The following is a 13,943-nucleotide window of genomic DNA, read 5'->3' on the forward strand; positions in this document are numbered from 1 at the left end:
GTGGAGTATATTAAACTTTGCATGTATAAGGCTGCAGTAGAAGTAATGGCATACTGTAAACAAATTGCAGAAAATGACATGACGGAAGGCCTAGAAATAGAATAATATAGAGGAAAACGAAAAGATGTACAGGAAAGGGACCTGAAATCAATGGTAATTCGAAGTAAACAAAAGACCCTTATAATAAACGTATAAAATAACAATTCGGAGATAGTAAGTGGAAAGTCGTTTTAGGAAGATGGAAAAAATATATTGAGAATTTGTACAGGTTAGTCTGTTCGTTTATTGAAGTTTAGGGTTTTATTTCAGCATCGAAGCTATATGAGATGTTGATCCACAATTTAAGGTGGAATCCAAATCATAGAAATGCGATCAAATTTCAATGCTTTATCACCAAAAATCGAACCCAGAACCCTATGCACCAAAGGCGGGCGCGTTAGTTACTAGACGAGTAACGTTCATAAGGAGTCTACCAAACAGAATTAGTCCTAATAATATTAGCACAAGCTCTAAATTGTATGTCTTCTGAAAATTCTTGTGTCTTTTCGAACTTTTGTATTTTCGGTCTTGTGTATGTAGTTGATATTTTGAACTTGTGCATGCCCTGTTCATTTGCTTTAGTTCTCGACACCACCACTGAACTTTTTTTTAGTACTTTCCACCATACTATTACGAATTAAGTTAATTTCAACCGACCAACTATGTTAGTAGTACTAAAACTATTATTATTATTATTATTATTATTATTATTATTATTATTATTATTATTATTAATGATTTATTTATTTATTTATTCTAGAGTTATAAGTGAATTGTATGAAATAACTTGTACTTCATTGTAATAACAAATTGGACACCTTTTTTCTATGTAAAAGTTATTTTAAAATATAAATTCCGGGAATAAAATAAAACTAGCTTCGTAAAGAGGTTAGTTAAAGTCTTATCAAGATGGGATAAATTTTAAGATTTATTTGTCATTGGACTAGCCATCAGAAGTACTCTCTTTCTATCAGAAAAAAAAACATTTGTCCTGTACCTAACTTGTCAGAAAAAATCAACAGTAAATATCCCTACTATCGAAATAAGTCGTAGATGGATTACTATTCTCTCAATTGGGCGTATAAATCTGTACTTTCTCTCGATCTTTAGAATCTCTACAATTTATTGTGTCACTTAAAGGCAACAAATTCACCTCAACTTAAATATACTTCATGGTAACTTAAAAAAAAAAAAAAAAAAAAAAAAAAAAACCTGAAAGAAGGAATGTATTTTCTTGAAAGCTCAAGAATTATTCCTATTAGCTCAGTGTTTCTTCCAGACATGTTTTTTTTTAGGGGGGCACCGCCCTCGAAGCTCTGAGAGAGCCGTCCTGGGGAGACCAAAATAATACATCTTTATAATACAGAGTGATTTTTTTAAAACACACGGATTTCATTTGAGTCTAGAATTTCTAACAGAAGTCCGATTTTCATGCGGTTTGTGGCAAATTATCAAGGAAGGATGGGTGATTTATGGAACCATGTTTACTAGTTTAAATTCATCCGGAGTAATATCGGCCACGCCTCAGGAAAAACCCCAAATATTCGCCAATGTGCCTTACAATTTGAATCAAGTGCGGTGGGGTGTGAAGATTTGACTTTTCTTCGTACATGGAAACCTCGCCAAGATCAATCAGAATAAGAAATAGGAAACTGGGCCGTTGTATTGAGAATTGCGCTGTACAATTATGTGCTACTGTGTGAGTATAATTGGAGCAACATGAGTCTATCGTTAAAAGTTTCTGGTAAACGGAATCTGTTGTTGCTTCGCGAAGGTAATTTAGAAACAAATTTGCCTCACGTTCTGACCCAGATAGTAACATAATATACCTATAGTCGCTAGTGAATAAATTGGAAGAAACAGGATCGCTTCTGAGTGAGACAAGGAAGCATCGGACCCTGTAGGCAGCTCTTGTGGAAAATGTCATTTATCGACTCCTTAGGTAGCCCAAGAAATCTCTCCGTTGTTTGTCGCAAGAAATCGGCTGTAGCTATTCAACATGGGATTTTTGAGTGTTACCACTAATACTTAATTTGTATTCTGCAATTTCGCTCCAAAAATCCAAAAATCTCATTCCAATTGCCAGTACACTGGCAAATATTTGCTGTTTTTCTTGAGGCGTGGCCGATATTACCCCGGATGAATTTAAACCAGTAAACATAGTCCCATAAATCTCCCATCCTTTTTTGATCATTTGCCACAAACCATTTGATCATGAAAATCGGACCTCAGTTAGAAATTCTAGACCCAAATGAAATCCGCGAGTTTTAAAAGAATCACTCTGTAAAATAATAAATACTGTACAATATTACCGTGTGAAAATAGTATGTACCCATTCGTATACTAAGTTTGCTCCCCGGAATATATATATGTATAAAGAAAAAGTTGGGATTGAAGTTGGTAAACATCTTTCGTAACTTATTTTTAAAAAATGAATTTTCCTTTTCACACTAGAATTTGATTTTGCTTTACTACGTTATGCTACAAACCAGCGATATCTAGCCTGAAAAAGCTGTTAAACTTTTTCGATCGAGTGTCCACCGGAAATCTCTGTTTAGTACTGACTTTTGTTGTTGCCACTGGAGGCATTAACTGGTACATTCTCTCAATTAACTAATCATTAAGTGCTTCATGATTTTTAAATTTTAAAATTTCGCGACATACTCTATGGAACTGCGTGACACACCAGTGTGCCACGACATATTGGTTGGGAACCATGAGCTAGCCTACCGTTTCTTATTTTTAGTCCTACTTTATGTGTTGCTAGGGTTTAGACTAAAGGAGACGTACGTATGATTATGAAACAACTGGTAAAATACTAATGTAGAAGGAAACAGAATCCTGAGGCGAATCATGAATACGATGTTGTCTATCACAAACTCATATAATTTTGGATCGAAACAGGGACCCCTTGCACTAGAGGTGAGCACTTTTCCATAAAGCAACTATGGCCCCTAAGGGTTCTTTTATATAACACTTTTAAATAAACACTTTTAATAGTGTTGATTGTATATGTAAAAAATACGTTATCGTTTCTTAAAAAGTAATACATAATAGCATACGTCAAAAGTAATACTAACCCAATTATACTGTTAAGAAATAAGTGTGAAAAAATTATTGAAAAAAGTCAGATGTACCGCTCTCAAGATGTTGTCAAGCATGTTTGTGACGTTGAAGCAAGCTGCACTCATTCTGCTAGTATTTGAGAAGTATTTTAAAAAAGATATTGACGATGACGTAGCAGACCGTTATATACCTAATAACGTGCATCATCACTCTTTTAACACACTGACATATAGTTTAAGAAAGAAATTTAAAAACCTTTCCAAGAAAATAGTTTAGGGTAGAGGGGGGAAAACCTGTCCATAGTTCAAAACAATGATTTAGCACTTATGGGCGAGATTTTATGTCACCGACTCTGGAACTAGAACACAATAGGTCAACATGATTCGCTTTTAGTAACACTGTATGTATACATGTGCTAAAGTATTAATGCAGTGAGTAACTATCATTTTTTTTTTCAGAGTATTGTCCAAACCTCCTGACCCCATCTGAGTATCTAATATCTTCTGCACTCTAACCACTCTATTAAATTTTGTTTTCGTGATCATTGTGTATATACTTCACAACACTTACTTAATTCACTGACCTACAAAGATTACTATATATCATGGTTTCTCAACTTGTTGTACGCGTACCACTTGTAATACGTTAGCCGCTGCTGGGTGGTGGACGAATTCTGCAAAGTTGTGTGAATTATCTTGCTTTAGACGGAGAATGTGAAATGTGGACGAATCGAAGATCCTTAGGAGCTTTTACGATACCTTCTTTCATCTGGTAAAATCTCTTGTCTTGATTTTTTTTTTTTTTTTTTAATCAGCTTCATCCACTTCTACACGGAGAGAAAATTCGAGCATATTTATAAGAAAAATCCATAGATTCCGGCTTCAGGAGAACTGCAATCCTAGAAAATCGGTGTTGTAGCTTGCAGATCTTCTGAACTGTGTACTATCCGTATAAACACCTATGTTTATCAAAGTGCATAGCCATGATTTTCTGTATCCTGCACGTAGCGACGGAAGACACACATGATTTCTATCTATTGGTCCTAGATTGGTCCTAGCGAAGCAACAACCCTGTACGCAGCCTGGTGCAGAAAATTTTGTATGCAATACAGAATCCTGTTAAATTTCGTCTTTTCGGATTTTCTAGACTAAAACTGTTTCTTTTTTTTTATTTTTTTATCTCTATCTCAGTGTACAACCTTTGCCTGATTCCTATTTTTTTTTTTTTTTTAATCTAATCAGCTTGAGAAACTGGTTAATAATTTGTGTCTTCTAAATTTGAAGACTGATTGGCTAAAACGTCATCATTTGAATACATTCTAGGACCTGTTTTTCAATCATATCTGAATTAAAAAACAAGCTAAAATTTAATCATGTAGTTACAAAATAAGGTAATAGTTGTGTAGTTTTGCCCTAGGATAAAGGAATAATCAATCTTTTTCATAATAACTTTACTGCTGGTACATTAATATTTCCTATATTAACTACGGTAGTACGTCAATGGAAAAGGTATATACTGTGTGCACGTGCTATGATAAAGTACCATTTAACAACACTGCTCTGATTGATATATAATGTACATCCGCACCACATCGTAAACTGAAAGTGCACGTACTTTTTAATGTTATTTATTTACGTCGGCATTTATTGAGATATTTCACGGATATTTCTTTAAACTTACCAGTGCTGAGTACCTGTTCCACCTTTGTTTTTAATCCCACTGGTTTATATAGAGAAATATTCTTCTCTTCTCTTTGAAATGAATGGAATTTTCTATGATTTTCTATTTTACCAATTGAGGACCGTTTTAACAAAACTCAGCAAACGCCATTTTTTCAAAATGTATTTTTTTAACGGATTCTGGTTAGCCTCACACAATGGCTAACAGAAAATACGACGAAACCGAATATTTGCCGTTTAAAAGACACCCGAATATAGCAAACTTTCACAAAACTCGACATCTCCATTTTCAAGATTCTACAAAACTCAACTAATCCATCTTTTATACCATGATACGTAAAGGAATTCAGCATTATTTCCCGTACTTTTTGCCTCCTGGGAGGACTTTTGGCCTTAGGAAAATAACTACGAAAACGAGAAACAATGACTCTGCCCTCAAGCTATTATGACATTTTGGGAAAGTTTGGGTAAAGACTAGTATAGTTACGATATGAAATCTATCTCCAAAAGTTTAATGAAAGCCAAATTACCTTTTAAGACATTTGAGACAAGAGTACTGACTGGATTATGTAAGAAGACCTGAGACCAGGGCACAATGCCTTTTTCAAAATACTTACTTAACCTCAGCGTTAGACGTTGAGGTGCTTAAACCTGGGAAGAGAAGTGCTTCAATAGTATTTGAAGAATCTCAGCTTTCATCAGTGAATCACGTAACCAAAAATAAAGCATGTAACCACAAATAAAGTCATAAAAATAAAATATGACGTGAAAAAGTCGATATCTTATTTTGACAATGATTCAAAGGAAAGTAAAGAGTGCTATTCAAAAGTTATACAAGAGAATGCTAGTGATACTGGAGACAAAATTCTGTATTTTTAACATTTACATTAAAGAGAAGTACATATCAAGTTATTATTTGCAGAGCAAAACAATGTTTTTTACATCAAAAACTAAATACTTGTAAGTTTCGCCAACTAAGTCTGGCTTTATCAGACACTATGAGATACAGGAGTAATATACAATCTCACATACATACAACTCTTATGTATGTATATGAGGTTGTACATTATTCCTGTATCTCACAGTGTCTGATGAAGCCAGAATAGTTGGCGAAACTGTTACAAGTATTTAGTTTTTGATGCAAAAATATATTGTTTTGCTCAGCAAATAATAACTTGGTATTTAATTATATATACAAAGCAAAGCTTCTGTTCATGGAAAATATTACAATTAAAGAGAACTGTGTTCCTTTAAACATATCATTAAACATCTCAACATTGTATTATATACCATTCCTTTAGTCAATGTATGACTATGAGTTTCATAATAGGTTTAAGATGTGAAAAACAGATTTTGTTACTGTGGAAACTTCTGCTCATGTGTTAACTGAAATATATATATATATATATATATATATATATATATATATATATATATATATATATATATATATATATATATATATATATATATATATATATATATATATATATATATATATAAATTTACTAATATATTGTTAACTTTTTATTCTGATATTATGTACAAATTGTAATATATTTAAGACCCCATCGAATTTACATGCTTAGAATGTATATTTATAACACCTAGCTTAATAAAATAAAGAAGAAACATGCATCAAAATGGATATGTTGAGTTTTGTAAAAATTTGTAATTTGTAACTTTTTCCCCTCAATAAAGACCCTTAGTGATGAACTTCAATTATTCCTTCATCAATTCCTAGCTACATAGATGATCAGTATTAAGTGTTTCAAATCTTTTGAATCAACGATATTGAGTATAACTTTAAAAAGCCTCTCCTGTAAAATTTTGTAAATGGTGTTTGTTGAGTTTTGTTAAAACGGTCCTCAATTTCTTCTTCAGCTAATTTTAAATACCCCTTTCCCAAAATGGTGTTTTATAGTGTATAAATGTAATACACGTAATATTTTAATTTGATTTCATTTATAGACATTAAAACATATAAAATAAAATTTAATTTCCACATAGCCAGAAACATTTAAACAGACTTGAAAAATCAATAAAATTCAGTGGCGTACACAAGAGGGCCTCTCCAGACCTTAACTCTGTCTCCTTAGATTATGGGAAAATAATTTACCATACTAAAATATGCATACTACTTATACGTGTTACGAAATAAGATGAGATTAGATGCTTGAATGCGCCTAATGAAATTCTGTGTACGCCACTGATTTAATCAACATCAAGATCCACGTTCATTTCAAAGAAAATAAATTAATATTTCTCCCAATAAACCAATAGGCTTAAGAACAAAAATGGCGGAAATTTTTAACGCCGCTAAAGAGAACAAGGTTTTCTATAGAATGTAGCTCCATTATATAAATGATCAAGTCATTCATAAAATATTAACCAGAAAAATTATATCACGCGATATGAACTTAAATATCATCTTGTTAAGTATTCTGGCATCACTGATAGGTCACTTGAAGCAAATTTAGAAGCGTCCATATTGCCTACACATGCATTTATCAATTTTAAAGAGGAATAGATTTTTATCAAGTATAGTCAATTAGTTACATCATTACATTTGGAAAAATATATTAGATACTGAAAAGCATTGTCATGGTATATGTAGATTCTATAAGCAGTATCAGATTCACTGAAGTTTCATGGTCGAATCGAAGTTTCATGGTCTTAGATTCGGTTCTCAGTGAGATACATATGTTTCTATTCATCGATAAGAGAAAATATTTAATAAAAGAGTTCAAGTTTCCATTATTTAAAAAATATAACAACTCCTGAAAAACATAATAACTACAAATTAATGTTTAATATGTGATATCTTCGAAAAAAGAATAAACAAAGGTGTTGTGCATAGAGAAAAAATGCTTCATCATAAAGAATCCAGAAATGGTGATGTTTTGCTACTTTCAGTAAAATCGCTAGTTTGAGGTGATTACTCGGATGTAAGAGGTAGAAAAAATGTTCAAAAATTTATCAACAACCTCCCTTCTCTACAAATTGAGGTTGTGTGTAAGTGTCTGGCAAAGAAGTTGATAGTTTGTTTACTTGAGAAAACCTCCATTAATTTCACTTCGTAGACATATTTGTATATTTTGGCTCACTGTGGAAGAAGATTAAGAAAGAAAACGTCTGAATGTCAGTTGCGTGAGTGCATACTGTTCTACAATTTATTTTGCATGTATACATCAAGAGATAAAAGACATAGGGAAATGCATATGCCAATTTCAAAAAAATATGAAAACTGAATTTACCCTTCTCCTTTATTCTTACACCTGATTTAAATAGTCAAGCTACTTCCTAATCGTCATTGGCTCTTCCATCACGACAAAATGGTTGACAGTATGAAATGAAATTTTCACCATAGCATTTGGTTCGAGCCGGAATTTTATCATTATCATGTCATTTATATTAAAATGCGTATTCCAAGGAGAAGAAAAGAGATTTAAATTTCCTGCCGCCAAAAGTACAGTATCGCACGAGCACCTCAAGTTAGGGAGATAAAACTCGATATATAAACTAAAGATTTGCATGTATTTGGTGAATCTATTTGAAATGCATTTTTGAACATAGCACTTGGTCAAGCCATGGAATAAAATGAAGAAATGGCAAGAAGGCTAAAATTATTGGGCGCTTTCCTTACGCTTGAGAGCTAAAGATTTTATGTATGGTAGGGACGTTACTTAAATATTAAGTTGCATCCAATGCCCTCAGTCTCAGGTCCATGGGGTAAAATGAAGAAATCATAGTAAGAATAAAAACATGTAGTGCTTTTCTTAAACTACATTTTATGAATATTACAAATGTTACTTAAACGTTAACTCATGTCCAATGATTTCAGTCTTAGTTCTGTAGGGTACAATGAAGAAATGGTAGTAACACAAAAAGCATTGGGTGTTTTTCTTATGCTTGGGGTTATATATTTTATGGATATTAGGGAGTTTATCTAATCCCTAGATCACATCCAATCACTTATGTTAATCAGCAATGAGTTACTTACGTTATTTAAACATCAAATTGCGTTCAATACTCTTAGTCTTAGTCCCATCAGGTAAAATAAAGAAATGGTAGCAAGGCTAAAAGCATTGGGCGCTTTTCTTAACCTAGATTCTATGAATATTAGGGATATTACTTAAATATTAACTCGCGTCCAATGTTTTCAGTCTTAATTCCAAGGGGGAAAATGAAGGAATGGGAATAAGGGTAAAAGCATTTGACACTTTGCTTAAGCTTGAGTGCTAAAGATTTCATTCATATCGTCTAATGCTTTTAGTCTTCATGCCATGGGGTAAAATGAAGAAATAGCAGTAAGGGTAAAAGCATTTGACACTTTGCTTAAGCTTGAAGGCAAAAGATTTAATTCATATTAGGGGGTAATTTAAACATTAAATCACGTCTAATGCTTTTAGTCTTCATCCCATGGAGTAAAATGAAGAAATAGCAGTAAGGGTAAAAGCATTTGACACTTTGCTTAAGCTTGAAGGCTAAAGATTTTATACATATTATGGAGCTACTTGAACATTAAATCACGTCCAATATGTTCAGGCTTAGTCCCATGGGGTAAAATGAAGAAATGACAGTAAGGGTAAAAGCATTTGACACTAGGCAAAAGATTTCATTCATATTAGGGAGTTATTTAAACATTAAATCACGTCTAATGCTTTTAGTCTTCATTCCATGGAGTAAAATGAAGAAATAGCAGTAAGGGTAAATCATTTGACACTTTGCTTAACCTTGAAGGCAAAAGATTTCATCCATATTAGGGAGTTAGTTAAACATTAAATCACGTCTAATGCTTTTAGTCTTCATCCCATGGAGTAAACTGAAGAAATGGTAGTAAGGCTAAAAGCATCTGGCACTTTGCTTAAGCTTGAAAGCAAAAGATTTTAGACATATTAGGGAGTTAGTTAAACATTAAATCACGTCTAATGCTTTTAGTCTTCATCCCATGGAGTAAAATGAAGAAATGGTAGTAAGGCTAAAAGCATTGAGCGCTTCCCTTATGCTTGGCGGCTAAAGATTTTATACATATTACTTAAACATTAAATTGCACCTTGTTTTTAGTCTTACTGACACTTCTTCACCGTACTCTATCAAAGAAATTAGTTTCTAATTTGTAGTGCGTTTTACAAAAGCATTTCTTAAATTGTATTATAAGATGTTTTTACAGTTCTGGAGATCTATCGTAGTTTTACAATGAGAAACAAAACTTAATCACGAAGATCTGTATATTACACTGTACATGCAAACTCCAGATCATTTTGGGTTGCATAACATAGTAAGATGTGCAGTTATTAGATAATAATTAACAACTTAAGTATTTTTACAATAAAATGATAAGCTAGAGTCAAAAAATATTGTACTGTATTGTTGTCAGGCTTAACGTATCTGTATGGAAGTGTGTGAAATTTTAATTACAAGATATTAATCTAAGAAACAAACAAAATAGTAATTAATTTATTTTACAGTTAAACAATTAAAGTGGGAATTATGTGAAAATATTGTATTCTAATTGGCTTTACTCAGCTACACAAAATGTTAAGGCTCTAGCATGTAAGTGCGTGAAATAGGTTGAAATATTTGACCATCCAAAAAATAAATAAACAAAAAAGTAATTTAATGAAAACACATTTTTAAAAACCAGAAGAAAATGCCAGCAATCAACAATGGATAATCAATCGAACTTTAATCTATCCAATCTTCACATTTTGTGCTAGTATATTAGTATGTTTCTCTAAGCAATATTCATTTTAAATACTCTACTTCGTGAAGGAATGCTATCAATGAACGGACCAAACAACTGACTTATTCACCTACCTTCTCTCGATGATGAATCGAAACCGTCTCGTACTCCATTGGCCATCTGGTATCCATGCAGAAGAGTCTTCCGTGTGAGATACGGGTCGATGGGACTAAAAGATCTGCCTGTCCTCGTCCCGCCCCACATATTTCTATACATACGCGCTACCATTGCTCTACAAAGAAAATGAAACAAACACTGGAATATGAGATAATAATAAAAAGTTGATCTCGTCTAAAAAGTAATGATTTATTGGAGGTAGTAGTTTGGAAAAAAAGAAAAGAAAGTATTGTAGAAATTGATAGCAGATGTTTCAGTAGAACAACTGTCATTCTGGAATAATGATTAAACTTGTCATCGATTCTTTACAAAACAAGGAAGTGCATGACGTGCATGACTTATTGGTAGACTTCAAATCAGTCGTATTGATTGATTGGTACAAGAATATTGGCAAATGCAAAAGTTAATCAAGAAGAAGCACAACGCCGTGCTACGCTTCTAACAACTATTTTACAATCATATGAATTTACTGTGCACCGTAGTTGCAAGATAACAGTTTAAAAAAAAAAACTATTAAAAACAATGTGTTTAGAAAATGCAAAAGAAAAAAAAATTGTGTGAGGTGAAAAGAAGAAATGAGATTAAGACTAAACGCATTGGGCATGATTGATTAAAATGGATTAAGCAAACTACTTACAGCGCCCAATCCTATTATAACCCTTTATAACCTATTCCATCTTTTGCTTTTATCTCTCAAAAATATATTTTTTTGCGTGTACTTTATAAAAGCATTAAGTTTTCTACGGCTATTATTATTATTATTTACTGTTTGTTGACATCGATTCATGAATCAATTCTTGTAGTTTCACGAGCTTATTTATAATATAAAAAAATATGTCAATCTATGATTAACACAACTTGCTAATAGTACACATTCAAGTTAATAGGTGTCACTTCCTGAGGTGCCTACCTGCCTCATACCAATAGATGTCGCTAGCGTGCATATAATTAGTAGTTTTAAAACTACTGTGAAGATTAAGTTGCGAGCCATAAACATACGTATTTAGACTTGAAAATTAATACTGGCGTATTTCCAGTCATATTATTGTGACGATATAATTGTAACTTAAAACGAATTGCAAGATCTCAATCTAACAAGAAAATAAACAGCATAGTGACCTAATAAAAGCATTATTTAAAAAAAGGCATTGTTTGCAATTTTCCTTGCAGCACAATCACTTGGTGGATGATCTTGTCACTAAATACTTTTGATCTAGTTATTGCTTGCTTCTCTCTGAACCTGAGTCCAGGTATACTTCGCCCGTTTTCCTGATATACCTGGAGTTTATCAATTGACTTGTAACATGACAGGAAAAGCATATAATCGCGCCGCTCTAACGATAAACGCAAACGAGTGTCCAGGGAACGGGTAGGCAATCAATCAGATTGCCTGAACATGATGCGCTAGGAAAATTAATTTCCCCCGGAGAATTTTTAAAATAATATAAAGCAGTATGAATCAATAAAGGAGGGATTTTCCCCCAATATTCTGCCATTTTCTTTTTAATTAGAAGCATATCATTGACGGAATCAAACTGAAAAATGCATGAGTGTTAGCGAGCTATACTTCAAACCTTAAGAATTGATTGACAAGTATTAACGGCAGACAGTTTATACAGTGCGTTCAAAAAGTCGCTCTGCAGTGCATTACGGTAAAGATATGTAGTAACAATTCACTACAATAAATGTTGAATATGGTTTCTCTTAGCTTTAAGATACATGTCAATCTCGTAAACATTTTTACAAACACTCGAAGTAAAAATTGGTGATCGATAAATTGTATGTATCTTATATGTAATAGCGCCCCTCAGTACTTTAATAGTTTTAGATCGATCCTGTTACCAGTGGGCACTGTTGAACTACTATTCAATTAATAATGTTTCACATATTCTCTATACTTGTCATCCGCACAAAACAGGTATTTAACAACAACAACAACAACAAAAACACTTGCTGCTCCATTGTCAAAATTATAACACTTATTTGTATTGCTCAATACTCAACAGAACTGACCGACCTCTGAGCATAACAACTGATTACAATGTAACGCAATCGGACATTTGCATAACGTAACATACACATATACAAGGAGAAAAGTGGATGTTTCAATCCTTTTTTCAGAATAACAAGGACCTACATCCACTGTGGAATGAGTTTTTGAACGCGCTGTTTAATAATAATAATAATAATAACAATAATAATAATAATAATAATAATAATAATAATAATAATAATAATAATAATAATAATAATAATAATAATATGAAAGTTTATCTTAATACATCTTACTGAAACGTCCTTAAATTTAAACTAGTGTTTAAAAAAAGCTACTTTCTTCAGTTTCTTCGTTGAATTTAATGATCCATTGCAATTCCAAGTCAATAAAAGAATATTATTGGTATTATGTGAGAAAATGCTTCAAAAACACGATTATACGTAACTGCATATTCATTTTAAGCTCTTCAAAACTGTAGTTTATCGATTTAATTAATGGTGAAACTTTTACACCGATCCACTGCTACATCTTTTAATGGATCATAAATTCTTCCATTCCAGATTTCAAAGACTAGAATTTCATCCTTTCTTCTGCGTATTAATATTGAAAGCTATTTGTCCTTCATAAAGAAAATAATAAAAAAAAAAGAACCCATATTTTGTTTTCTTTCCTTCTGCAACATTATTATAATTCTGGGAATAGTTTCTTTAGGATGAAGGGGTACCATCAACCAGACAATCTTTCAGTAGGTCAACGGCTCCAACCTGAGATTTATATTGCTGTTTCAGCGAAATACCCAACGATTCTTCTTCCTTTACTCTTTGTTCATATAACGTCCTTCAGAAAATGAAAAGAAAACAATGGACAAATGAAAAATTCATCTCATTATATATATATATATATATATATTATAGATAGATAGATATAGGTATATACTGGGAACCAGGACAACGTCTTTTGAAAATTTTGCCTTTGCAGTATTTCGTCATCTTCAGTACTAAGAATATTATGTCAAAATAGTAGCCACAAATTCTAATAGCACATATCAGGGAGAAACATTGAATTGGAGTTATCATGACTTCAAACAAACACGATTAACGTTTTCGCGAAATTGCAATGGTAAAGCATCAGTACTTACTGCCACATGCCTGTATTTGATCCATTGACATTGTAACATTAGCTGTTACCTAAAGTTCATAAACATGAGGTAAAAATGTTTACTTGAGTAACGTTGTCACATTAGAAGCTGAGTAATGCTATTAGTTTTGCAGGGCTATATTATAATACAAGTTGCTAATAA

The 13,943-nt window shown here is 32.4% G+C and overlaps 1 protein-coding gene across 2 annotated transcripts in view; it reads right to left on the bottom strand.

Annotated features, from left to right (window-relative positions):
• The window catches only part of LOC145686493 (uncharacterized), a 166,547-nt gene that overhangs the window by 38,738 nt on the left and 113,866 nt on the right, over positions 1-13,943 (bottom strand). For both annotated transcript variants that reach the window (XM_081759866.1, XM_081759865.1), the window contains exon 3: positions 10,605-10,762. In XM_081759866.1, coding sequence (XP_081615992.1) covers positions 10,605-10,762 — 158 coding nt within the window. The remainder of the gene's footprint in view (positions 1-10,604; positions 10,763-13,943) is intronic.

The sequence above is a fragment of the Thermobia domestica genome, chromosome 5 (genome assembly GCF_964235325.1).
Source record: "Thermobia domestica chromosome 5, izTheDome1.hap1.1, whole genome shotgun sequence".
Taxonomy (NCBI): Eukaryota; Metazoa; Arthropoda; class Insecta; order Zygentoma; family Lepismatidae; genus Thermobia; species Thermobia domestica.